General features: G+C 40.6%; 1 protein-coding gene and 1 pseudogene across 1 annotated transcript in view; one reads left to right on the forward strand and one right to left on the reverse strand.

Moving 5' to 3' along the window:
- Nucleotides 1-4,586: 4,586 nt before the first annotated feature.
- Nucleotides 4,587-26,756, forward strand: part of LOC146452960 (uncharacterized) — a 24,893-nt gene continuing 2,723 nt past the window's right edge. The window contains exons 1-11 of the mRNA XM_085097203.1: nt 4,587-4,808; nt 8,614-8,718; nt 15,548-15,655; nt 16,564-16,690; nt 18,039-18,189; nt 19,719-19,779; nt 19,865-19,916; nt 21,395-22,336; nt 22,813-23,043; nt 23,821-25,185; nt 26,175-26,300. Of these exons, the coding sequence (XP_084953329.1) occupies nt 4,668-4,808; nt 8,614-8,718; nt 15,548-15,655; nt 16,564-16,690; nt 18,039-18,189; nt 19,719-19,779; nt 19,865-19,916; nt 21,395-22,336; nt 22,813-23,043; nt 23,821-25,185; nt 26,175-26,300 (3,409 nt within the window). The 5' untranslated portion in view covers nt 4,587-4,667. The remainder of the gene's footprint in view (nt 4,809-8,613; nt 8,719-15,547; nt 15,656-16,563; nt 16,691-18,038; nt 18,190-19,718; nt 19,780-19,864; nt 19,917-21,394; nt 22,337-22,812; nt 23,044-23,820; nt 25,186-26,174; nt 26,301-26,756) is intronic.
- Nucleotides 12,599-15,278, reverse strand: LOC146452961 (uncharacterized; annotated as a pseudogene).

Consider the following 26,756-nt stretch of genomic DNA (forward strand, 5'->3'; position numbering starts at 1 on the left):
TTTGCTTTATTTGGCACATAATCATTTAAGACCTAGGCAGACTTTTACAACGGTGTATGGGTCAAATTTCCGGATATTGATCCTGCATTCTTCTTTGAATTTCTTGCATGGCAATAATAATAATTATAGCCAGTGACCTGGCCTTATAATGGAGATGAAGCTAGAGCTGAATTTAGTAACGTTTATTCAAGACACTTGAGGTGCCTAGCCGTATGCTTTCCCAACTCAGCGATGCCTGGATAATACCTTGACCACTGACGCCATCAGGACCGGATTTCGTGCAAAAGGGTTTCCTCCTTCGCGCGGTGAATGCGAGAAGTACTTGCCGAATTAGTCCAAAACGTTTCCGTTATGCGTACAATTTACATCAGTGCTACAGTTAACTACAGTTGTCTTTCGGGACCAAAAAACGACTTTACGGTGCACAATGTTCATTCCTAGAAATTTGATTTTATCGATCCCTTCATTCATCAATAAAGCCAACAAGCTAGTCGTATCTCAGGGTTTTATTCACAAATGAGCACTTTTTACCATTGTGGGCAACATCACTGTTATTGAGCAGCATTACTCGGTATATATAAATCTACAAATAAACAATCAAAGTGTACATGTCTAGATCTACATCGCCAAGAGCAAAAAAACTGAGGCATAGCTTTCCTTAAGGGATATAACGGTTTACTGTTACAAACACAAAGCTAACCGTCTGGCTTTCCTTCCAGCAAAGACAGGAATGACTTCATTTAGGTCTATTTCCTTGTGTTTGTGAATATGTATCACGGATTGCGAGGACAACCTCGCATCTGACATAGCACTCCGAAGTGGCGTCTTAGGCCTTTTCATAAAGCTCCGCTCTGCAGCAAAAGTTGACACAATGTATGGGAGAAGCGTCTTGACTGCTACAGCAATTCCAGGGTAAAATTCTGGGATAGAAAAGTCCAGCGTCTCTACCAAAGTCTGGGGAATGCCACCTTCAACGGCAACAGCCACTTATGACGCCACCTAGACCCTTCTCGTTTGAATTTATTTATTTGCTTTTTATTCGTTTTATTTCATTTTATTTTACCTGATTTTATTTTGTTTTATTTTTGACTTTTTAAGGTACGCACGTGCGTATGTGCGTACAGGTAGCTACGCCCCTGTCTTTGAACAACTGAAAGCCTGGTGTATAAATGAGTGCAAGCGAATCATTAGAGAAACTTCGATTATGTTGACGATTGCCTGTTGCGGGGTTAAACATCTCAAGTCAAGGAGGTCGAGGGAGTGGGGGGAAGGGGAGAAGGTGGCAAACGCTGTCGATTCGTGACTTTATGCTTTAAACAGTCTTTTTGTTGGTATGAGAAAGGACCAGACTGCTTTTGTTACCTAGAACAAAGTCTGCTTATATAACAGACAAACGTATTTCCTGTTTTTATACTCCCCATCACTTTTCAAAACTCATTGATTATTAATTTGCACTGTAACCGTCGCGTCATTTTATCGACGAGAACCGACAATGAATAAAGAAAGTCTCAATTTTAGGCCTTAACTTTTAATTTAATCACAAGTGCTGCACTGGAATAAATTGCTAAACTAATGCTGGTCACAGCCGTGGCTTTTTCGTTGTCTTCCATACCACGATATGCACACACACATAAACAATTATCTCGGGAGTCTTAAAAATTTGATATACACACTTGTTGTTGTTTTTTTTTCCGGCCCAGGCTGAATATTCTTATTTTCTGCCCATTTGAGGCCGAAAATATTCTTGTATTATTCTTAAATTATAGCTGACGACATTTCCTTTTTAGACTGTATTGGGAGTATCAATATCAAAAAAAGAATTTATCATCATACTTCTTGCATTTTTGTTAATTTCTTTTGTGCTGTATACTGTACATATGTATTACATGTACAGTTCATCGGAACTGTCATTAGCATTGAGCATTTGGCTATAGCTAGTGCAGTTTTTTCGTTTTGATGGCTAGTTTGCCGTTTAGAGAAAGGAATAATTTTTTACGCTTACAGTTAAGAACATATAATTGTATTCAAGAGAGGATGAAGGTATTGTATTGTATTTACAGATTTTCAACACACAAATATATCTTTTCAAAATCTCAGCCTCAGGTTTATTCTTAAAATATTCTTAAAATTTCGCAAATTTCAGCCTCGATATTCTTATAAAATATATTCTTATATAAAAAAAAGTGTATTCGTTCCCGATTGGCTGTTGTATAATATATCAGATGGTAATGCGCCTATCAGTTCAGAACTGCAAGATCCCCTCCCTGGCCATGGGACACATCCAGGCTTGTACAAATCGGCCAACAACAACTTTCCAGCTTCAATTGACATCGGCAAGCAGCTGTTCAGTCTGCGAACAGGAATTTTTTAATTGTGTCTTCAAAAACTCTTTGAGGCCCCATTTGAGTAAGCCATTCACCCACCATAAGGCAAAATCCTCAATTACCACGAACATGCGCATATTCAGCTAACATCACGGAAAGGATAAATCCGGTTCAAATTCCCCACTCCCCCTCCCCCCCCCGGCAAAGATCAAATTACCGGCGTAATTAGACTGTTCACAGTCCCCTATTTTTCCGTAGAATTTTCGAGACTCCTACGCTTCGGTCGAACTCCCGCCATCAGATTGTAAAGGCGAGCGGCCTGGGGAGAGTGTCTAAACTATATACCAAGGTACTGCTACCAAGGGAGGCCTCGGTAGTTTAGACACTCTCCCCAGGCTGCCTTCGCCGTTAAACCAAGATGGTGGGAGTTCGACCGAAGCGTACTAGTCTCGAAAATCCCTCGGAAATATAGGGGGGACTGTGAACAGTCGACGGCGTAATGTCCTTCGCTGATTACTGATAACAAGGCAAGCAAGGCTGATTGATTCTTCTCTCATGGTATGTTTGAGTCTCAAATAATACCCTGAAGAAGAAAGCCATGCCTTCCGAAATATTGGAAAATATCATGACTTTCCTGCCGTGAAATCGGCCTTGCTCTTTTTTAGATTATTTGTTTTACAATTTTTTTGCTGATTAGATCCTTCACTTCAGGATCCGGTACTTTTATATTGTCGCGGTGGCCCTTGCAAACACAGTTAATCACTGGTTTTTACTGAATGAACGAACGAACGAACGAACGAACGAACGAACGAACGAACGAATGAATGAATGAATGAATGAATGAATGAATGAATGAATGGGTTTATTTGAATGTTTTTTGGTTCATCCTTTTTCCCTACGAAAATTATTTTGCCAGTTATCGTTTATCCCTAAAATTTAATTCCAAACAGCGACGATGTCACGCCAATTTTCAGAGTACCTATCTTTGCGTTACATGCTTTTCGATCACGTGATCAATCCAGGCTCCCCACATCAGCTTGGCGCGCGGTGTTTACCAAGTTCCAGGTGATCTGGTGACGTAACTCGTGGGACTGGGGAGAGAAATTTTAATGCCGTATCCCACAAACGCGCGCGGCCTTCAGTGTTGTTTTCGAATTTTAACATGGCGGCCTGTAGCCTTGAGAGGTCGGTCTCATTTGAACGTTAACTCACCTGGCACGGTACACATGACATGTAGAATGCATGCAGAATAATCCTCTATGTTTGACTAATGCAATTACTGAAAGAAATTGGGAGGTAAAGCCTTGAATGCTTCGAGTCATTGGAGAATGACCGAGTCTGATGCGATAAGCGATTGAGGACGGATTGAACCGTGAGCATGAATCTGAAAGATTTATTTGAATAATTTGGTTTCCAATATTACTTTAAACTGTGTTTATTTACTTTTGTGTCACTATTAAAATTGATATTTGCTAAAGAATGTCTTGATCCATTCTGGTATCTGTTAAATGTTCTTATAATTAGCTTGCCATGTTCGAATTCTGAACTCGATGAAGACGCGGGTGTCACAGTTTTGGCGGGCTTTTGAGACGCCGGCCGGTCGGCAGTGTTGCCGTGACTCAGGACTTCAAATTTATGTTGCTTGTTGGTTTGTTTGTCTTTTTTTGGGGGGGGGCAATTCAACCCCGGTCAGGTCGTTTTGTTTCGTACTTTGGCATTTAAATGGCTTTCCGAGCAAAGGAAAACTCTTGCAATTCGGAGACGGCCCTAGTACCCTTGCACTGCCCTCATAAAAACTGCGACAAGTTTTACGTGAACAAGAAAAATTTAAATGAACACTTCCGCTTGAATCCATCGCATAAACCAGACTCTTTGGTGACGACTCGAGTTCGTATTACGGCCAAGGAATGTGCAGAAAAATTCCTTGACGATGAAAAAAACCCATACTCTAGGAACGTTCGTGCTAAAGAATTGTGTAAACTTCTTACGGATGAAGAACTTCAACTGTATGCACTGCCAAGGATTGCCAAAATTGTGACACCCGTGGACTATTTATTACAAGAAACTACCGGTACACTAAACGATGTACACCAAAAGCTGGTCAAGCGAGGTGAGTAGACGTTCAAATGAAACTGAGTGAAACCGACCGCGTTACTCCGCCATGATAAACTTCGAAAACAACACTGAAGGCCGCGCGCGTTTGTGGGATACGGCATTAAAATTTCTCTCCCCAGTCCCCCGAGTTACGTCACCAGATCACCTGGTTCAAAGTCGATTGCAAACGTGTCGTTCAGTTCTAAATGCATCTTTCCCTTTTTATTCATTTTCGTCAGACTTTCTCCAATGGCTGAAAGGGGAGATGATATAAAACGAAAAGGAAGCAAGCTTTGGGAAGCCTTAAAGAAGGATCCTGTTAACCACAAAGATATTCGAGATCTTCTTAAAGATGGTGCGTCGGCAAATTTTAGAGAACCCTATTGTGAGGTGAGAAAAGTTTAATTACAAATTTGTATTCCATTTATAGCTCGGCTAGAGTTCTGAAACCGAAACCTAGCTATTGATCAATTCATGAAATTGGGTTAGTTTAAGTATTCTGCGAAGTGTGAAACGCATCTGTTTGATTTTGAAATAATCATGAAATATTTTCGGATCCGTACGCTTGAGTGCGACCTGCGTGTTCTATTCGAACACGAATTCTCGACAATAATTCAAAAATTTTCACTAACACTTGAAGTGTTGGTGAAATAATTTCTCTTTATTGATAATGCGTTATAAGGGATAGAATGAGTTTTCCATTAGTTTTAACTGGCTATTGAGATATCAAAGAAGACGGAGCGATCTGCTGGCCATACTGGAAATTATATTAAAGTTTGTATTTTATACGCCGAAGTTTTGCGCCACGATTTTAATTTAAAAATTGCTCAAGCTCAAGCTAAGTCCACCTTCACGTCCATGCCAAAAAGCCGCCCAAAATAAGCCACAAGTTGGCAGAAATCGCTTAGCTTCGCGCCGAAGATCTTCACCGTAACACACATGTGTTTTAGTATGGTCTTGCACAGGTCACCAAAGCGTATGTGACACACTCGCTTACCATGCAAGCGTGATTTAAGAGTTTGTATGGAGTTAAAATTAAATCGAAATTTAGACAACATTATTCCCACAAAACCCACAAAAAATAAAATAAAGTCTGAAAAAGCTTACCCGGTGTGTTTTGCTGTGTTTCCAATGCTTCTCAGTGCTTTTAAACGCTGTTTAGAGCGGTTTATCTCTTAGCAGCTGGTCCACGTGCATCACTGTATTATGCTAATGACAAGGTAGGAAATTTGAATAAAATTTGGCCCGTCATTTGAGCAGAGCACTTCGAAAACCTCGCTAAAACTTGCTTGAAACTTAAGCACTCGCTTAACTGTCTCTCCATATGGCAAGAAAGATGATGTGCGGTCCTTCCTGGGCAGATAATTTTCGGCAAAGTTGATTTATGGAGACACAGGCTTTCGTGGAAAACAAAGTTCATTTCAAATTTGCCGCCGACAGAGCCGTGTCGCTGGAATGTTGGAACAAACCCACGGTCAAACCTAGGCACGAGTACTAAAATGTGCCCAGCCGGGGAAATCGACGGGAAGCCTTTGGCACGTAACAAACCACACACACCCCCTCCAGGCTAAGTGCAGTTCTGTACCAGCCAGCCGGCCTTGTTGTGGCCTTTTTCAGTAACGCGTAAAACATTATTTTGTTCATCAGTTAGCCTGCAAGATGGTATAATTGAGCTACGTTCGCATTAACGTGACAAGAGAATATAAATAAATATACAACTTATACCGAATTACCTCGACATATTTGCTCATCCACGAAAGTGACTACATCTTGCAGCGGATGTAACTGCGTACCAAAATTTGATTGTATTGACTGTGACATACCGAAAACGACTAAGTACTCATCGCCAGATCTTGTAAAACGACTTAGATTAATTTTTCCTTCCTGCCCTCCTGCTCGCAAGGAATAAACCGGTAATGAGAACTTCGAAATACAAAAGGTTTAATGAGCAAAACATTGCCTTACACGTTTTTTAGAAAATGTTGCCGTTCTCGGCAAAATAACAACTTTGCGAAATTCAAGGTTTTTTGGAGAGCGTGTATACAAAGACAAATTTTCAGTTTCTTTCAGTCAACTTTTATTCAATAAAAGCCAACTCGTAAGTTAACGAGTTGGAAAATTGCGAAGTCAATTCATAATAAAAAAAAATTAATAATACAAAAGTCAATTCATATTCTCAAGAGACGTTTCTTGCTGCAACGCCAAGCACGGCTGGCTGGTACAGAACCGCACTTAGCCGGGAGGGGGTTTGTGTGGTTTGTTACGTGCCAAAGGCTTCCCGTCGATTTCCCCGGCTGGGCACATTTTAGTACTCGTGCCTAGGTTTGACCGAGAGTTTGTTCCAACATTCCAGCGACAAGGCTCTGTCGGCGGCAAAAATGGCACCCAATTTGAAATGAACTTTGTTTTCCACGAAGGCCTGTGTCTCCATAAATCAACTTTGCCGAAAATTATCTGCCCAGGAAGGACCGCACATCATCTTTCTTGCCATATGGAGAGACAGTTAAGCGAGTGCTTAAGTTTCAAGCAAGTTTTAGCGAGGTTTTCGAAGTGCTCTGCTCAAATGACGGGCCAAATTTTATTCAAATTCGACTTTAAGTTTCCTACCTTGTCATTAGCATAATACAGTGATGCACGTGGACCAGCTGCTGAGAGATAAACTGCTCTAAACAGCGTTTAAAAGCACTGAGAAGCATTGAAAACACAGCAAAACACACCGGGTAAGCTTTTTCAGACTTAATTATATTTTTTGTGGGTTTTGTGGGAATATTGTTGTCTAAATTTCGATTTAATTTTAACTCCATACAAACTCTTAAATCACGCTTGCATGGTAAGCTGTGTCACATACGCTTTGGTGACCTGTGGGTCTTGCTGCACGGTCTACTGAACTGAACTGATATATTACGAGGTACACAACGAGACTCGTCATTGAAACAAATTACTTTAATGTCCTGTGTTCCCAGATCGTTTTGTACCATTTTAAAGACATATTTGTGTGTAAGCTAATAGAATGATCTGTTCAGATGCCACGGCTGAAAATTGAAGTTGTTGTGTCACTTGAATTTTACAAATGTTTATTCTTAAATGTTTGTCTGAAGGTTTCCGGAAATGGAATTCTATTCCCCGAATTCACTTAGCTGTTGCTTGTCTTACGAAATGCCAGATGAACTTCTTTCGCATTTTTAACGACATATTTTCCCCTTCGAAAACGAAGGGAATTGGTTTTCCAGTGCTACGACATTTCATTTTGAGCTGTCATTGAGACGAAGAAACTTGTAAATTTTCTTTACGACAAAATCCGCAATGAGGCGTTGGGTGCCCCCTGATCAAAGCGCCCGCAAATATGTCGTTCCATTTTGCTAGTCTTTACAGTCTTAACATTTCCTACAAACCTGGATGCTAAAACATCGATTAGTAATTGAACTGTGAATTGAGATTTACCGCACATCTCTTGCTTTCTAATTAACCCCACGAAACAAACTTCAAATTGAAACAATTTCAGTTTCAGGGAAAAGTCCCAGAGTTTATTTCAATTTCAGTTTGAAAATACGAGGATCAAGACGATAGGTTGGCGTTTTTTTTGGATCGAATACCGACATCTATAATCCACCCTGTTTCAGTACAGTCAACTCTAACAAGGATTACATAGGCGACTCATAGGTACCTTTTCAGAATAAAATCCCTTATTCCAATTATCTGAATCAAGAAGTGGAGCGGTCGTGATTTGAACCGTGATAGGAAGTGTTGCGTGACAAGGACGATGTAAACAGTATCGGCCAAGCGATGGCGAAAGTTTGAAGTTTTGTTGTTTCTTCAAGGAATTTGAGCAGCGTCAAATTCAGAGAGCCCAACAGGCGAAAAAGCTCTGTAAACGAAAAGCAATAGACAATGAACGATCAAAGGCTCAGCTCTGCCCAAGCTCAGTATAACATGAACCTGATGTCGATTTATAGGCCGTTTGTATGAAGATAAATTTCAGTTGCTAAAACATAGCCCGCAGTAAATGTTGAAATAAACTTCACGTACGCCAACATGGGTTGCCTTTGCGTCTTCGGTGTAATTTGGAAGAAATTGAAATTGAAAACGAGTTTAGCTTTGTTGTAAGTTGTTTTCTTACAGAAGAATGTCAAGAACAGGAGGAACCGAAGTTTAGGCAGAGATTGTTTAATGATTTGCTGTTTTCTTTAATATCTAGACGGAAAGAACTCCCCTGCATTTCGTAGTTTGTGAAAGAAAAGGGGATGAAGACCTTATGGACATGCTTTTGGAGAGTGGAGCTAAAGCAAATCTGGTTGACTGTGTAAGTTTTATAATCATTATGTTTTTGCTGTGCTGCAGGCTGTACTACTGCTACATTATGAAGTAAATATATAAGTTAATTTGTGAAAATGGATGACTTTCGACTGGTCAATCAGAGTACAAGAAACAGAGTTTACTGAATAGTAAGAATGAAACTTTCACATCGCCTCCTATAGTTCTAATTCTTGCATTCTTGCATTTTGGAACAAAAAAATGAAATAGATTAAAAATCAAAGACTTGTTTGAGCCACATCATACATTTATTTATGGAGAATATGCAGTGGAGAAGTGGAGACTATGAAGTTGCATACACTTCTGAGAAAGTCTCGAAAGTCCGCGGCGCCAGTGTAAGTTTGCAATGGCAGGTTCTCTCGGTTTTGGCAAAACAAAAATCCGTCCTCAAAGCGCGATTCCTTCGGCGTTTGCTCTCTTATTTCCACTGTTTATGCTGTCGAGTATTCTTCAGCACCTCCTCTTTGGATTGAGCGCTCTTGAACGAATTAATCAATACAAGAAACCATACTATTTGGCAACAGAAGTTCGGCTCCATTTTAGAGTCGTTGTGGCCTGCAGTGCTATTGCCAAGAGATGATCGCGATGTTAGCAGCCCAGTGACGGAGTGAGTCTCAACCCGCACAATACCTTATGGAGTACGTCATCTTCTACATTTCCCAAAAATTGATCATGGCGCGTTTTGCTGCCTTCGATCGAAACAGACTTCACCAAATTTTAAAGATTGTTTTCATTTCGCCGAAGTGCTTGACTTACGCTTTTTTGAGTTTTCCTATAGTCTTTGTTTCGTTCGCTGTTCCTATATTCTAAAAGGAATGTTCCTCTAGTATCGACTGTTCCTCGTTTTTGTGTTCCTATTGATTATAAGAGGACCAGATGTTTTACAAGGTAGGAACAAAAAGTTCACTCTACTGTAAAAGAGGGATATTCCGTTCCGAGTTCCCAACTGTAAATGGAACATATTGTTCTCAAATTGATAAATTAGGACTATTTTGTTCCGAGTTCCTATCTGTAAATGGACCACATTGTTCCCAAATTGGTCATTTAGGACTGTTTTGTTCCGAGTTCCTCTCTGTTGATGGAACACGTTGTTCCCAAACTGATAAGTTAGGACTGTTTTGTTCTGAGTTCTTATCTGTGCATGGAACACATTGTTCCGAAATTGATAAATTAGGACTGTTTTGTCCCGAGTTCCTATTTGTAAATGGAACACATACCGAGATCCTATCTGTAAATTGAACACATTGTTCCCAAATTGGTCATTTATGACTCTTTTGTTCCGAGTTCCTCTCTGTTGATGGAACACATTGTTCCCAAATTGGTCATTCAGGACTGTTTTGTTCCGAGTTCCTCTTTGTGAATGGAACATGTTCCCAAATTGATAATTTAGGACCTTTTTTTTCCGACTTCCCAAATTGGTCGTTAAAGAACAGATTTTGGACCATTTTTTTACGCATTCCCATTTTGTTCCCAAATTAAGGTGTCCTTTGTGAATGAGGCAAACAATAGGGCGCGCTCAGACCTGCTTGGGCGAGTTTGGTTACATGTCACTGTCATGAATTTTGCACAGTAGTAATGAGGGCGGGCAAGTAAGAGCATTCCCTGGCAAATACAAAGATATATGCAGTTCCTTTGCTTGTCATCGGCTCCTTGGTTATGATTCAGATTTAAAGGAGATCGTGTTTACCAAATGCTCTTAAAAGGCAAAATGAGCAAGAAGTGTAAAGTCAATTGGTTGGATATCGATGGAGCGTCGCCCAAACCGAGGCGGCTTCACTTGGAAAAGGATGAAACCGACAGCTTGTTTCACTGCCCAATACAAGAGTGTGACTGACCATGATGGATTTCAACGTCAAAGAGACTGCAGAAAACATGTAAATAACAAGCACAGTTGGTTCTTTTATTTTGAAGAAAAGCCCAATTCGAAAGAAATCACAGATTCGTGAAATGTTCCAATGGTGAAGCCAATTCAAGATCAAACAACTGAAACCACAAAGCATGCCGTAAAGTTACTTAATTCCTTCATTTTCATTATCGTGTGACATTGCCGAGGTATTCACGAAATGGTTGACTGGAAGTGGTGGTGGTTACAAAAAGGATCGCGCAGCGCAACAAATAGTTACAAGATGCTTTAAGTTTCTTAGATTTTTTTGTGAAGACGAGGAAGAGTTGACTTTTGACGTGGTGGATTTTAAAGAGTGGTGGGTTTTAAAGATAGTTTAGTTTATGTTCTCCAAATTTGTTGTTCAAGTTTATCGACTACTTACAAGACGAATGCAAGCTCGGCCATGGTGGGCGTTTAGGCTACATAGACGCTATTTCTGAAATGATCGACTTCAGAAAACTTCACGGTGCATCAGAGGCAGTCTTTCAAAAGTTCTCTGCGACAGGGTTGAAACCTCAAAAGCGCGAGAAAGACAGTTGCAAAGATGATGCGATTGCAGTGGACACAAGACTTAGACATTGAAACACTGGAAGCAGGAGGCCAGTGGGCAACAATGGAGGAGCTGTTGGAGGTCGTGAAATTCCATCTGCCGCGCTACGAAAATACCGTGAAGATTTGCAAATCGAGTCCAGCTCAAGTTAACCCCTCGGACTTGACATTTGCCACGAAATTCCTAGCCATGTATCTGTTCATCAAAGTGAAGGGGTCACGTCCTATGACTTATCAATATTTGACGGTGGACATGATTGATACAGCTAAGAAAAAGGGTGGATTCATTGATCAGAAAACGTTCAAGACTGCCGGAAAGTATGGATTTGACTCTTTGATTCTTTCCTATGCAAACATGCAAGTGCTCAATGGCTACATCTCGTACGTTAGACCTTTGCTTAAACCCAAGTGTGATTTCGTTCTCGTCAACAGAAATGGAGGCCAGCATGGTAAATTGGGCGAGATCATGAGCAAACTGGTGTTTGATGCAATTGGAAAGTACATCCATCCCACGCGTTATCGCCAAATTGTTGACACGCAGAGCCTCAATCAGCTCACTAGCGAAGAACAGAGGATTTTGTCGGAAGACCAGAAACACAGCTCTGCCGTTGCTAAAGTTCACTATCAAAAACAGCGATCCCGAGAAGTTGCTTTGAAGGGTCCCGAGTGCGTACAGAAACTACAAGGCGCCAAGGGGTCAGAAGTGGACGAGGACGTGAACGCAAGACTCGGCGATTCAACTTCCACCGCCGGGCCTTCTGTTGAACCAGTGGAAAATGTCAACATCTCCCTCAAAAAGGACGCCCTGACTAAAAGAATCTTGTGCTCTCAGAGGAACATTCGTCATGTTTTGAAATTCACAGCAGAAGAGGACTATTTTCTAAAGGAAGGAATAACTAAGCACGGATTTGGACAGTGGACAGCGATATTGAGAGATCTAGATTTCAGATTTCAGGCGGGTAGAACTGCCGATTCTCTTAAAAAAAGGGCTGCCACGAAAATTCCGTTGAGCAAATAAACCAACAACAAAAACACTGCAAATGAATTCAACGACGCAATCTTCATTTTAATTCTCTCTCTCTCTCTCTCTCTCTCTCTCTCTCTCTCTCTCTCTCTCTCTCTCTCTCTCTCTCTCTCTCTCTCTCTCTCTCTCTCTCTCTCTCTCTCTCTCTCTCTCTCTCTCTCTCTCTCTCTCTCTCTCTCTCTCTCTCTCTCTCTCTCTCTCTCTCTCTCTCTCTCTCTCTCTCTCTCTCTCTCTCTCTCTTTTGTTTTTTCAATGGCCTTTTTCTATCACCATTCACAAACACACTGATGTATATAATGTAATAATAATTTTATCAAGTCGACCTAACCTAACCGTACATGTTCCAGTTCCAACCGTGTGTGTAATTATCCAAGCATTCATTTTACATTTTCTCTGTATTTCAGTGTTTCTCTAATTCTGCTGCTGGCTAAAATAGCTCAGAATTGTTTTGCGTGGCGTTTCCAGGTCCTTGGTAATCTGGCTAGGCATGGACGCCGACGGATCTCTGGGGAGCAGTGCGGTGTGTTCTCTGGTGACACCTCTCGACATGAGTGATTGCTGCCTGTTTTTGTAAATGTTATCTTCCGCCTGCTTCGCTCTTTCGAGTTCTTCGAGCCGTACTTGGAGTAGATGAGATACTTGTCGGTGTCGAAGGGAGCCCGTGGACGTCTGCTCAAGAGCGTGCCTTACGTTTCTGACACCCAGGTCAGAGTCGTAGTCGTCGTGACTGCCGTCTGCGTCTGAACTGGTCATTTCGTCACCATCTTGGACGGTTTCTGTATCACATTCCTCATCCGCGAGCTCGAGTGTTCGCAGAGCGTCCTTCTCTTCTTCTTTGAGGATTCCATCCTCTTTTTGCGATTCTAAGTCTGCTTCGTCACTACTGTCGGAGCTCTCGTCGCAGTCTCTTGACCTGCTTGCTTGTTTGGAGGCCCACACGACGCACTCCATCGGATGTTTGCGAAGCCACTCTGCGGCTTTTTTCTTTGCGTTTGGCAGACTTTTGAAGGTGTAGCATCTCAATCTCCTATCCACGGCAGGCTGGTCCTCTGGCTGAAATTCGAGCTTCTTTTGTGCGGTCAACAGCATCAGGCAACGGTTCAGGAACGATTTTGCTGTTTCGACTTGACGTCGCACGCCGTGTAGCCACCCTGCGTCAGTAACTTCCAATCGTCCATGTCAAGCGTCGAGGGACAAGCTTCATCTATGAAGATGACCTCCGTGAAGCGATTAATCATCGCCTTGTTGAACACACGCTGTTTTGTTATCGTCGCCACGTTGCTGTGGGGGATCAAAACTAGGATAGGCTGAGACAAACTCGTTTTGCCACTGTTTGCAGCGCCGACCAGGTACGGTACCTTGTCTTTATGGCGTTTCTTGTTATGACTTAACAGCCTCAGGAAATCCTCGCAAAACAGTTGGACTTCGACTTTACTCAGGCTGTTTTCCAAAATTTCCTTGAAATATTTTGCTTCTGGCTCTTTGCTGGGATCATATGGCGAAAACGCTCGCGGAGTGATGTGGCCGATGTCCTTGTCGTTGATTGCGTTGTCCACGAAACGTCTATCCTTGATTGACCAGCATAGGCCATCGTTCACTTCGATCAAGTTGTAATCGACGCAGAGGGGCCTAATTACCTCGCAGTACGGGTTGGAAAGGATTTCGATGACTTTTCTCATGTCCTTGAGTAGCCTGTCTTTAAATGTCTAGTTTGCTGCCAAGGTGTTGATGAATGCGTCCATTTCGCACTTGTACCAATAGCTGTACCTAGCTCTCTCACACTTCTTATACACCTTTCCACCGTAAAGAGCGTATCCGAGCTTCTTCATGGCGATGCCGATGTCATTTATAAGGACAGTAAGTTGGTCAGACAGCCTTGCTTGTTCAATGCCAGTTTCCCTTGCCACCTGTAAAGCAGAGTCGTCTCCTCGAAAACCGAATTGGTCGATGACCAACTTTGCGTCCTGTAGTTTCCCCATGGCCAGCGAAAGACTGGTCTGGAACGAGTGGTCGACCAGACAAATTCTCACGACGTTTTCGGCGCCACATCCCTCGATATCCTGTGAATTCGCCTCGCCCAAGAACTTCTCATACTCATCTTTAAAGCAATTTCGGTATGAGGATTGTACCAGCTCGGCCATGAAAGTGTTGTTGTGATCTTTTAGAACTTTGAATAGCTCTTTCATTGCGAGGCTTTCTTTTCCTTCGCGGCAGGGTACCTAAAAGAAATCAAAATGTACTCAATAACGTTTTACATTTAAGCAAGTCAAAAAAGCTGGCACAACAATATAAGTGTGGGCAGATACATGGCAATAATAATAATAATAATAATAATAATAATAATAATAATAATCAACTTTATTAATAGAGGGTAGCACACAACAGTGATCACTGAAAAACTAGTGGCCCTCATATAAATATATACAGAATAAAAGAAGGCGTGTTAAGAATTAAAATAAAACATTCACAAATAAGCAATGACAATAAAAACTCAAGATACGAGACACTAAAATATTAAAAAGCAAAGCATTGGATAAAGTCTAGCAATAAAGACACGAAAATTAATAATTAGATGATAAAATGGTCCAATTCATCATAACTGTCAATAATGCACTAACACGAGGCAACATTGAACTTCGATCCACGTAGACACACTTATTCATGTTTGTAGTCACCTATTCACCGCTTTTAAACGTTTAAACTTGACCCTTTTAGTGTAGCTTATGAGTGTTTTAAGATTCCTAATAGGGCTGTTGATTTTTTTTATATGGATATACTAATACTGAATAATAATAATAATTATAATAATAATTATAATAATAATAATAAAATAATGATAACAATTGAAATAAATTTAATATTTTATTTCTTATGATAGAAAAATCCGTGAAATCCGCAAAATCCGTCGTTTCCGTTGTCACTGGGAAAGTCCTTGAGTCTGCTCATTAGCACTGGAAGTTTCAATCAAAGACTTTCCCAATAACGGCGGACAGAACGGATTTCACGGATTTTGCCGCAATTTTCAGATTTGATTACATTCATCTCTTTCAAACTGCAAGTGTAACATATGGTTTATTTACTTTACCTCCATTTATCGACGTATTTACAATAAATATCATAATCATATTCCAAGGGACAAAAATGGAACGGGGACATTTGGGAAACGATCCATGACACCTCCACCTCTTCTTCTTCTTCTTCTTCTTCTTCTTCTTCTTCTTCTTCTGTATATTACTGTACTTGTGAGAAATATAGAAAACACTTTGTCGATAATAATGTGCTTGTGAAAAACCGTACAAAACACTACCTAGAACTACATAGAAAACCATTTTTTTTTCACAACATTCTGATTACTTTCAGTTCAATTTAACTCCACTCCATTTGGCAGCTGAGCAAGGAAATCTACAGGCTGTGAAGATATTATTGAGAAATCCTTTTTCTCCTGCTGAAAGCAACAAACCATACCATGTAAGTGTACATCTGTCATGATATGAATTAAGGATCTCTTGATTAAGGCCGTCTTCATTTCCAGCCGAGTCGGGGAAACTTAAGCTACGCCTTAGGGACAAAGACCACGCACAAAAGAGAAATCAATCTACCTGAAAGAAAATGGCGGATGTACTTTTTATTATAACACTCTGCGAACCTAACACAGCCAATAGGCACAAGAAAGCCATATTTTTTTTTAGCGAAATTCGTCCCTGTACTAACAACAATGTGTATGCTTGTAGGTTTGAAGTTTTTCTGTGCGTCTTTATGAGCGTTTTTTTTATAGGGATTTCGTGCGCTTAGAATTATGGGTAAATGCACAGTCGCCATCTTTTTCGGTACGTTGGATCGTGCTGTTTTTAGATATTGTTAATTGAATAAGACTCGTTTAGGTTCAAGCTGGCTGGTGTATTTGTTTCTATCGTTTGTGGGATCCAGAGCTTGGAATGCTTAACTTCCCCTGTCATTGGGAAATTGGATTCCCGTGTTACTTTCGCTGTTCCAACTCACAAATCTGCATAAATATACCATGGTAAGCTTGTTTGGGCAAGACGAGAAAATGCCACAAGAACTAGTAGCTAGCCTATCCAGATGGGCGCGGGCATGCCACCTCTTCCGTAACGTAACAAGGGTGCCATCACACTGAGTTAATTTAGAACAGATATTAACGTTAGGGCATGAGAATTGTGATTTTAGTTTGAGTGCCATGCTCACACTCTCACGTTTGAATTTCTTGTGGTTGGAACTCAATTTTCACAACGCTGCCTTGGAAGAAATTCATACCGAAAGGTTTAAGTCAGTAGTATCCAACAAGGATCCTAGAAATCGCCTTGTTGTAAGAAAAATCCCGTTGTTAGAATAAACTGCCTCATTTTTTTTTTTTTTAGGAAAATGAGACACCTCTTCAAATAGCAGAGAAAAAAGGTCATCTTGACGTTGTTGGTTACCTTCTAAACGAAAGCCAGGGTGAACTCTGTTTACATGGTGTGTTGCAAGTGGAAATCTCTTCAGGTGGTGAGTCTGAATTTTAATCTATGCCCGCCCTTTTCCATTGTTGGCTGAGTTTTTCATGAGTGCGCGTGTTTAAGGTCTAGGTACGCACGGAGGAGTGTTTGCATTTCTGGCATTGTTTTGATTGGGGAGGGGGAGGTGTGAAAATGCAGAAAAAATTTGTTTCCTATCCAAGCAACAATTTTTTCAGATTTTAGATGTTGGCGGGACTGAACTTAATATTTGTGGATAGTCAAGCCTATCAGCGGGTTCCCATGCTACTAATTAACAAAGCGTAAAAAAAATGCACTTTATAACAAAGCTAGGAAAGCCGCGCAATGAACTTCAGTACATGTAAGCGTGCATCTTTAAAATCTTTTGAGTGTGGTATAACGTCCTTTATTAAACCTATAGTTATGCAGTTTATTTAGAGAGATTAGAAAGATTTAGCATCGAGTATACGTGAAACGCGAACGGCAAAAATGACCACTTGACCACGATTTTCCGCCAGTTTTCGCGTTTGCCGGTTGCCGCGTTTCTACGTGAAAACAGCCTATTTCGCGTTTGCCGTCTACGTGAGAACTACGTAAGTATTTCTTCCCTTTTTTTATACATGTAAGTAGTTAATTGTTGAAAACAAGTACCCCAATAATTTTCCGGCAAGCCATACTAGGGCAAATTAAGTTTCATGTTTAAAAATCCTTCATAACTCACTCCTTACCGCACTTTTCTTCATGAAGTCACCCCAGTGAGTCGCAAGACAGCTTCATCGAAACTCGCAAAATAAAAGCTAAAGTCAGAAGGTTCACGCTATTTTACGTGAAACATGAAACGGCAAGGTGACGTTTGCACATGAACGCGATGCTAAATCTCTCTATTTAGAATCGCTTTTACGGCAAACGGCAAAAGGCAAACGTGAGATTCGCGTTTATATTTTCATAGACGAGAATAATGCAAAATAATTCTGGCCTTTGATGCTAACGCAAGACTACTCAATTTTTCTGAGCGGCAAATGTAAGATAAACATGGCCACGTGGTCATTTCTGACGGCACGTACGTGGATCCCTTCGAAGATCGTCAGAGGGTTTTTCCACAGGAACCCCGTAGGATTAACACATAGGTCATGGTAAGGAGAATGACTTTAAGATAAAAGTCAGCTCTGATTGTGGTAGGTAAAAAGTCAGTAAAGACTTCAAAAGATTCAGTTTCTGGGTGAAAGACCTGATTTGTTCAGCAACGTGAATCTCCCAATTAAGTTCATTGTCTAATTCAACACTTAGGCATGTTGGTGGACTTGACTTGATTAACTACATTATCTCCTATTTTTATTACCTGTATCGGACCGATGAAACGTGTTCTTTATGTCTTTTAGAAACCGAGAAGCTACCTAGTGTCAAAACTGGCACTAGCCAAAATGCTAGAGGTGATAACACCAACGATGGAAGCAAGCAATTGGAAAGACAACTTCAAGCGTGCGAAGCCGAAAACGAGGAAGGCACTTCAGGGAAACAGTCTACCAACAGGTTAGTATATCGGTTTCCCTCCACTAAAATATAAATGAAACTATTAAATATTTCTTGTATTACAATAAAACACGCTTTCCTCGCTGTTCACTGATTTACAGAAATAATTTTCGAGTTCCTTTGGTAGAACGAACAAATCAGTTGAAGACGTTTACAGACTCAAAGTCACTAACATACCATACGCACGATAACCGATTAGCTAAGATTCTGAAACTACGTGTGAATAATAAATATACCGTTGAGAACAGTTTCTTTGTAAAATGTCGCTACAACGCCTACACCCGGGAGGGGGGAGGATACTTCATTATAAGAGGCTAATGGGTATGTGCCGCTGGATGGGGTCGCATTTTCACGACCGGTTTGACTAGAATGGGGTTGCATTTTCAACAAAGTTACTAGAATGGGGTCGCACATTTTTGGATTTTTGGGGTAAGAAAATTCTATTAAGTAGGGATTCAATATGGTCTCGGTTAAAAAGTTCAGAAAGTTGTTGTTTATTAAATGTAACAATCACCTCGCATTACATTCCGTTCTTCAAACCACAGCTTCAATATTAACCAGTTACACAATAGCACAAAACCTCCGGTCCAGAACAAAGTAGATGTATAAATATAAAGTGACTTAGTTGGGATCGCGAAAATTACATTTTCCCAAAAGTGACTAAGATGGGGTCTATAACTGGCCACAAAATAGACTATAATTGGGCAGGGGCTCTGAGAGGCCAGCGGCACATACCCATACCCCCCCCCCTCCCCCCCCCCCGGGCGCCTACGGTAAATACAGTAACAGATAAAAAAAACATAGAATAGTTAACAATTATTCACCGAGGTGGAGGTGAATAGTGGTGGATATTTACCGAGCCGCGAAGCGGCGAGGTAAATATTCACCACTTTCACCGACACTGAGGTGAATAATTGTTTTAGTATATACCACACAAGCTGAATAACTAGCGGGCCAAAATTCCTTTATTTTTGACAGTATACCGACAAATGGTGGGAAATTTTAAAATCTTGCGCGCCGCGCGGTAAGCAATTTTTTGTTGTAGAAAGTTTCGTCTCGCTTTCCTGCGAACAATTAAAACTTTTTGAGACACTTGTTTAGTTGCCAAGGTGTCATTTCTTTAATTGTTGTGTGAAATTCGTCTTGATTTTGAAACCATGCTCCAAAACGTAACATGTTTCATTGTCTACATTATAATTATAGTGCTCGGCAGTTTTCGTAAACAAGGCATTGTAGTTTCTTTTTTCGCCTTAGAATATGAGGTTGGGAAGATTTAATAATTTACCATTTAATACCGTCAAACTAAACTTTGTTGCCATTTTTGTATTTTTTGTAACAGATGCCTCGTTTATCTAAATAAATTACTCTTTAGTGATCGTGGCGAAACGGGAAGCCATCTTGTTTCTCTTCGGTTGCTCGGAGGTGAATAGTACTTGGCTAATAACCTCCGAGCTAGCCAATCAGCGCGCGCGAAAAGAACTATTCACTTGTGTGGTATATACTAATAAATTTTATGCCTCTTTCTTTAGAAGTCCTGGTGCTGAGGACCTTAAAGAGGCTGATTCTGTCACTTCATTTTCTCCCAAAGAGGTAAGCTATTATTGCCTTACGGACTTCAAAGCGATCGCTAAAACTGCTAAAAGCGTCTTGTCATACAAAATCTTGTCTCTTGCAGGTTGAGCCAAGAAAACCTGAATGTTCAGAGAGTGAGCTACTGAAGGTAGTAGGTAAAAATGAAAAGTAGTAGTAGCATTTATTTATACACGATAGAAATTACAGCAGAGCTGATGTGGTCGTGTTGTGAATAAAATACAAAAATGTAAATAAACAACAACAAACAAACAAACAAACAAACAAACAAATTTCGACACATTTCAAAAAACTAAAACCAATACTATTTACCATGAACCTAAAACAATCAACTTAGACATATTCACGTTTGAATCTAAATCTTAATTCGATTTGCAGAATACTTTTCTAGTTTAGTTTTAAAACAGTTTGTACCAGATAGCTCCCTTGTTTGCATATCCAGAGAGTTCAGGCTTATTCATTTGTTAGAAGTAGATTTGCGACGGAGGTCCGTTTTCGAAAACGGTACCTCAGTTTCCTTTGTAAATTGTATTTGCAAGTAAATTTCTTAAAATATTTAAAATATTTTTGGATAGATACCTAGGGATCTGGTGGACTTGACTTAACTAACTACATAATATCTCCTATTTTGATTGCCTGCATCGGACCGATGAAACGTCCACGCATTAAACTCATAATCGCAGAATGGCTAAAAACTACCAGTTATTCAATGACTGCTGATCCCAACCAGTATACTCAATCGAAACTGTTATATAGTTCATATTCTGCTTCGATTATAGCACGTTTCTAAGATTAGTATTAGAGAGAAAAACACAGATGCTACCAGATCTAGATGTCCCTCATGGACTTCTTGAGCCACAGAGAATGCAACAGAGATTAAAGCGTCTAAACACTAACTGAAATTTTTTGCGAGTTTGAAGAGATCGTGACGTACTTCGTGCAATAAGTAAATGACTTCTATAGAAAGGTAATTGGTTTCTGCTGGAGAAAATGTAGCCTCCCACGCAGTCATTTTTCAAGGGACTCGTATTACCTCCTCCCCACAAGTCCTCTAAAAACGACTGCGTGGGAGGCTACAGAAAATGGTGAATAAAAGTAATTGGTCTTTTAACACGGTTTAAAACCTTTACAAGTACTGACATTTACACTAATAAACTGTAAATGCACTTATTGAATTACTGACCACCGTCCTTATTTGAGGCCGAGTAACTTGTGATGTCTCCAGATAGACAAAACGAAATCTCTATCAAATGATCATTGTGAAAAACAGCAATTAAACAATGACGAAACTGTAGGTGTTCGTCTGTTGTCACAGCAACAGCGGTGAATTTAGAAGTGTTATATGAGACGAAAAATCAGCGAGGATCGATGACCGATGTCGTGAGAACTAAACAGTGCATTCTTCCTTCTTTCCCACGCAAATAAGACTAAATACAATAAGGCTCGCGTCAATGCAAGACATTGTCCAACATTGGACAACAGTAAGCGAAGAGACTGGCCCTGCGCTGTTACAATAAATAATCACTCTTAAATTCAAATAATCTCTGCAGGATCTATACTACCTAGCGTACTACAGACAAGTCAAATACTGTTTTTTTTCTTCTATGACACAAAGGTGACTTCCTATCGAGTATCAGGGACAACTCACCATGCACGGATACGTTATCCAACACCATTACCACTGATGGTGGTGTAGTGGTTGGCCAGAATGTCAAACTGGTGTGCCCTGCTGGAGCTGTGGACGATCCTGTGTCTGTAAAGGTTACATTGAAGGATCCATCCAAGTACTATGGTCTAATAGTTCAAAGGGATCTTGAAAATGACGTCATGTTTGGTACACCCATCATTAATCTTCAACCCGATGGCCATGTTTTCAAGAAACCTGTGACGGTGACAACCAAGTTAAAAATCAACGATTTCAAACGTGACGACGTTCTCATTCTGCATGGCACAGAGGCCAGGGACGGGACAATCACCTGGTATGACATCACTCAAAACGCAACGATTAATGAGACGAATGCAGAAGTGGTCATTGAAATTGGACATTTTTCACTCGTTACAGTGTTAGTGAAATTGAAGAAATTGACCTTGATCCTCACCAAAGACATTGTGTACAGGTTCAACTTGTTGCCTTTCAGTTACATTATGTCAGTGCTGGTGAACAAGAATTCAGTGCACGAAGAACTTGCATTGCTGTTCGTGAGCCAAGATGTTTACAACGAACAGTTTTATAGAGAGCATGAGTCTTCTGCTTTGGTTCAACTCAATTCTGAAGGATTTAGAGAGCTACATGTACGTTCCATTGATAGACAAGGAGAACAGCGCGTTTACAACAGTGAAAGCCTTCAAGTCTCTGTTTGTCTTGGGGAAGACTACAAACTGGCTAACAGTAAACAAGGAGATATTGCTTTCACAGTAAATTCTGGTGTTTGGTGGAATACGGGAGAGGTCTTCAAGTGTCCACTCGAGTGGAGTAAAGATGCCAGAATTCTGTGTGGGACGATCACTGTCCATGGGAGCTTTGGACATAGCAGCGAGAGGCATTTCTGCGAAATAGGTTAGTTACATAAATGACTTCAAGATTGGTGAATTGGTAAGAATTTCCATTTACAAATAGACGCGAACGAGTAACTTTGTGATGTGTTTCAACGAGCGAATCAAAATCGTACAAGCAAACTAGCCGCGAAGTTATTTGTGTAAGTAGCGGAGCTGCTGCATGTGGCCACGCACGAGAGCGAAATACATAGTCATGGAACATGTGCATCTATCATTTAGTCCCGGGGGAGCATGGGGAGTTCACCAGTACACCCCATGTCACATAACTCCTTGCAAGTGTTTTCGCTCTGTAACATGAACAGTACCACTCCTTTTAGCTCTTCCAACATAGGCCTCCTTCAATTGTTTTTGGGGCGTACCCTCTTCCTCCCTCCATGAGCTTGGTAGTTAAGGACTTTAGTTGCCGCTTTGTTGCTTTCTCTTCTGACAATTACAGGCAGAATATTATTCACCTCTTAGTCTCCTTAATTTTTACAGATTTACGTGGGTTCGTGAGAAGCCTGCTGAGTGTAGAGAGAACTATTTTCAACCTTGTGCCAATTGCTCAGTTGCTGAAGACACCTGAAGAATCAATGGGTCAAGTCATGAAGTCTTGGAAGGACGAGGATGAACAACTTGAAATTATTTTACAGCAGTGGATGGAGGAGAATGACGTGGTGAAAGATCTTGCTACTCTCAGGAAGGATCTTGAGGGATTAAAACAACAAGGTTTGTTGTCGTAGAGTTTTCCAATTCGCCTTTTGAGGAGAAACTTTGTTGAGGTGTTCAGCTTCATTATCATTTGTTGTTTGTTGGTATAAAGAACAAAACAAAGGGCTCGAAAGCCTCAACATATGCATTTTACCAAGAATGTATGGCTGGATCTAAGCCCTTACCAACCGGCCAGGCCTACATTCTCTGCAACCTATTGAAAGCCTAAAACACTGATATTCACATTGATTACCAAGTGTGACAAGCTATTTTAGTTTATGTTCATTTGTTCATGGCATGATATTTTATACAAAAACGTCAGCAAAGATTCGAAGGTAGTAACAGCAACATTCTTTAAAACAGAACGAACGTCTCTCTTTACTAAGTAAAGATGTGGAAAAGCTTAGGCTTTCGTTCATGTTTTGTCCGAAATTATTGTCAATTGTGCTTCATGTGAATGTCACAATCAGTTTAATTACAATTGCTCATTTAATACAGACCAAAGGCATTCACTTAACCGTTGTCGATGGCGAGGTTTCGATCTGTAATATATACAGAGGCATTCTTTTCGCCGTTGTATAACGGCGAGATTTCTTTTCTCTATATATACAGAGGTATTCACTTCGCCGTTATGTATACAATGGCGATGTTTCGTTCTGTAATTTATCACTTGTTTAGTTTACATATTGCGAAGTTGGCGAATTTTTGCTTGTTCTCTGTATTGAAACAATCGCATAATATGTGTTTGTCTGATCACCGCAAATATACTCTCCACTTCACTTTCATTGTCACCAGATTATCAAGTAACTCAAAGAGGACAGATGCACGTCAGGCACTTGAGGGAGTTGGCGACCAAGCTCTCGGGCTTGCAACGGGAGAATGCAGAATTGATGAAGTATTTCTCGGTTAAAATTCAAACGCTCTGCAAGATGGCGCTAAGGGACTGTTGCATGGAGAAGGAAGATTCCGTGGAAGGAATCGAGAGAGTAGTCTTATACACAAACCCTGTAGGTTATCTTGAGATTCACCGAGCAATCCCCAAAGACATTGCACAGAAATACCAGCAGGTATGTTCATCGTCTGAAGAATCTATCATTAAAATTTTCCTAGCCATTGTTCCTAACCTCATTCAAAGTATCAAGGAAATCTTTGCCGATAAGAGCATTTCAGAAGAGCAAAACGGATTAAGAGGGCTGTCCGAGGACACACTGGAACAGTTTTTGTCAAATGTGCGAGATGCAGAAAAGAACAGAAGAATCCGACAGCTTGTGTGCGTAGTGTGCGAAATTCTTGAGGGGTTGTGCTTAGAAAACTGTGGCAAGCAGCCCACTACAGAAATTGCAAATTGGGGCGAAACGTTGGCAATTCCTCCCATGCTGAGCTTTCTGAAGCCCTTTTTCCAGAACCACAAGCAAGGAATTAGGCTGCACAAGAGATTAGAACTGTTCTCAAAGCGCCTGAAAGACATTATGTCCGATCAGGTAGACACCGCCGATGAAGTGTTTATCCGGGATATTTCCAACCTGACATTGAGTCTTATTCATTTTGCCAAGTTCAGTCCATCAAAGCTGGTGAGATTTGAACTCACTGGTTCAAAGAATTCTCCCGTGACCTGTGACAGAGCGAGCAATAATGATAACATACATTATGACAGACATCACGAGACATTTTCTCAGTGGTTTGAAATTAGAAAGGAATCAGAGGAAGGGCTACGACTTCATGCAAATGCACTTGTGCACGTCGATGGACGAATTTGCAAGAAAGGAGCATTCCAATCGGTTATCACAATCAACGCTTCTGCCGAGGAATCTTTTGACGCATGCATGACCCATTTCATCGACGTCACAGCAGTGAAGCTGAAAGACAACGATTCAGAAAATCTTCGGGTGGTCCTTTGTTCAACACAAAAAGAGAAAGTCACAGAAGTGCTCGAGGTCCTCAAACGAGAACTGAGCGAAGAAGTGGCAGATTTCAGCCAGTCGGAAGTCACCCAGTGTCATCTCACAATACGTTCCATTACGTCAGAGGCAGAAACGGTTCTAGGCCTCCGTTTGTTTTACAAATGGGGATCTGATGCAGTTGGTCTTGATAGCAAGGATTTTGTGAGTGTTGCTGATTCCTCCGTTGGTGGGGCTTGTTTACCGGAAGTACAATTTGTGGGTAAGATAAAGCTTCTTGTTGTATTGTCATTAAGAGAGGATTGTTTTGGGACAATTTTATCAAGCCATAAACAGAAACACAGAATAGAACACAATTACACCAATTCACAGTAAACCAAAAAGCTCCCCAAAAGTACAAACGCAATTCTTCTTATTTATCATCTATCCCGGAATATAGTTTCAGAAGAACGCGCCCATAGCTCGAGTTTGGACCGATGTAATACTTTCCTTTGTTTCTTGTTTGGTGTACACGTGGTATTCACTATCTCGCTCTGGGTACAATGAATCAGATCAGTTAGTCTGGGATAATAACTTCTCACCTTTTAATTGATTGGTCAGAAATAGTTCATCGGAGGACTATTCTCCGAATAACGTAATAATAACATAGTAATGCCACTATTACGAAAAACCTAAGAAACTATAACAGTTCGTGATTTCAAGCCACCTCAAACTCATTAATAATTCATCAAGCTAAAACAAAGCAAATCACTACCGTAAAGGAGGTTTAGAAATGTGATCTTAATTATCATAAACTTTTGTGAACTTTCGCTTCGAATTTCTCGGAGAATTCAGTATCAATAGTTTGAGAAGCTATATCAAACACTTGAAAGAGGGTTTCCTCCTATTTCCAAACACCTCGAAGTTGGTTAAAATATCTCGGCTGCGCCTCGTTTTTCCAACCTACTCCTCGGTGTTTGGAAATCGGAGGAAACACTCTTCCTCGTGTTGGATATATTACTTTACAAATTGAAGCAAACCATCACATTCACTCTATGGTCGGGAAGCAAGTATCAATTTGTGGGGCACGAACTCCCAATGTTGCATGTTATTACCATTATACAGGTACATGTGACACAGAACTTGAAACACCCTCCCACTGTATAACAATCAAGAAAAGAAAAAACCTTTTGCCTCCTCAGCTTGCAAGATTTTGGTCGCTGACGTTTAACTGGTGTCCTTGCTTTCGCTTTTTTCTGCTTGTTTCATCAGGTTTGAGGGATTTGCCTAAGTCTGAAGACGCAGCCTTATCGCTGCCTTATCCAGCTGGAAACTTTGCGCACTTGGAGGCATTTGATCAGTTACAGAGACACGGAAAAATACAGTGTGAAAAAATTGGTAACGTCTACCTTCTCGTGTGCTTACAGTGAATCGATTGAATCAACTTACCAAGTTAGTTTTTCTTTGGTGTACTGTCGAGATACTTATGCATCCTTAATTTGCTTTGGTTTGTGTCTCTAGATTTCAATTGGTTCAAAACTTTACTTAAAACATGCTAAAAGAACAAGGAAACTAAACTGGGACAATCACCGATCTCCATTTGTCTCACGGTCGTTCTTCCCTAATTTACATTAGCTTCATGCTTCTTATCGACTCGATTTTTCACACTATCCTATTTCTGTTAGTTTCATTTGATAGGTTTCGGCATTTTTGTTACAAAGAATTTTTTGGCAATAATCAGTCTTGAAGAGGATGAGGGAAGAGGGTAGAGGCTTAGGAAAGCCGGGAATAGGAGCTTCTAAGCCGGTGAGGTGGGAAGGGGTGATGGAACTCCGCTATATAAACTATCTAAGT

This window comes from Pavona decussata, unplaced genomic scaffold, assembly GCF_977016875.1.
Source record: "Pavona decussata unplaced genomic scaffold, jaPavDecu1.1 SCAFFOLD_361, whole genome shotgun sequence".
Lineage (NCBI taxonomy): Eukaryota > Metazoa > Cnidaria > Anthozoa > Scleractinia > Agariciidae > Pavona > Pavona decussata.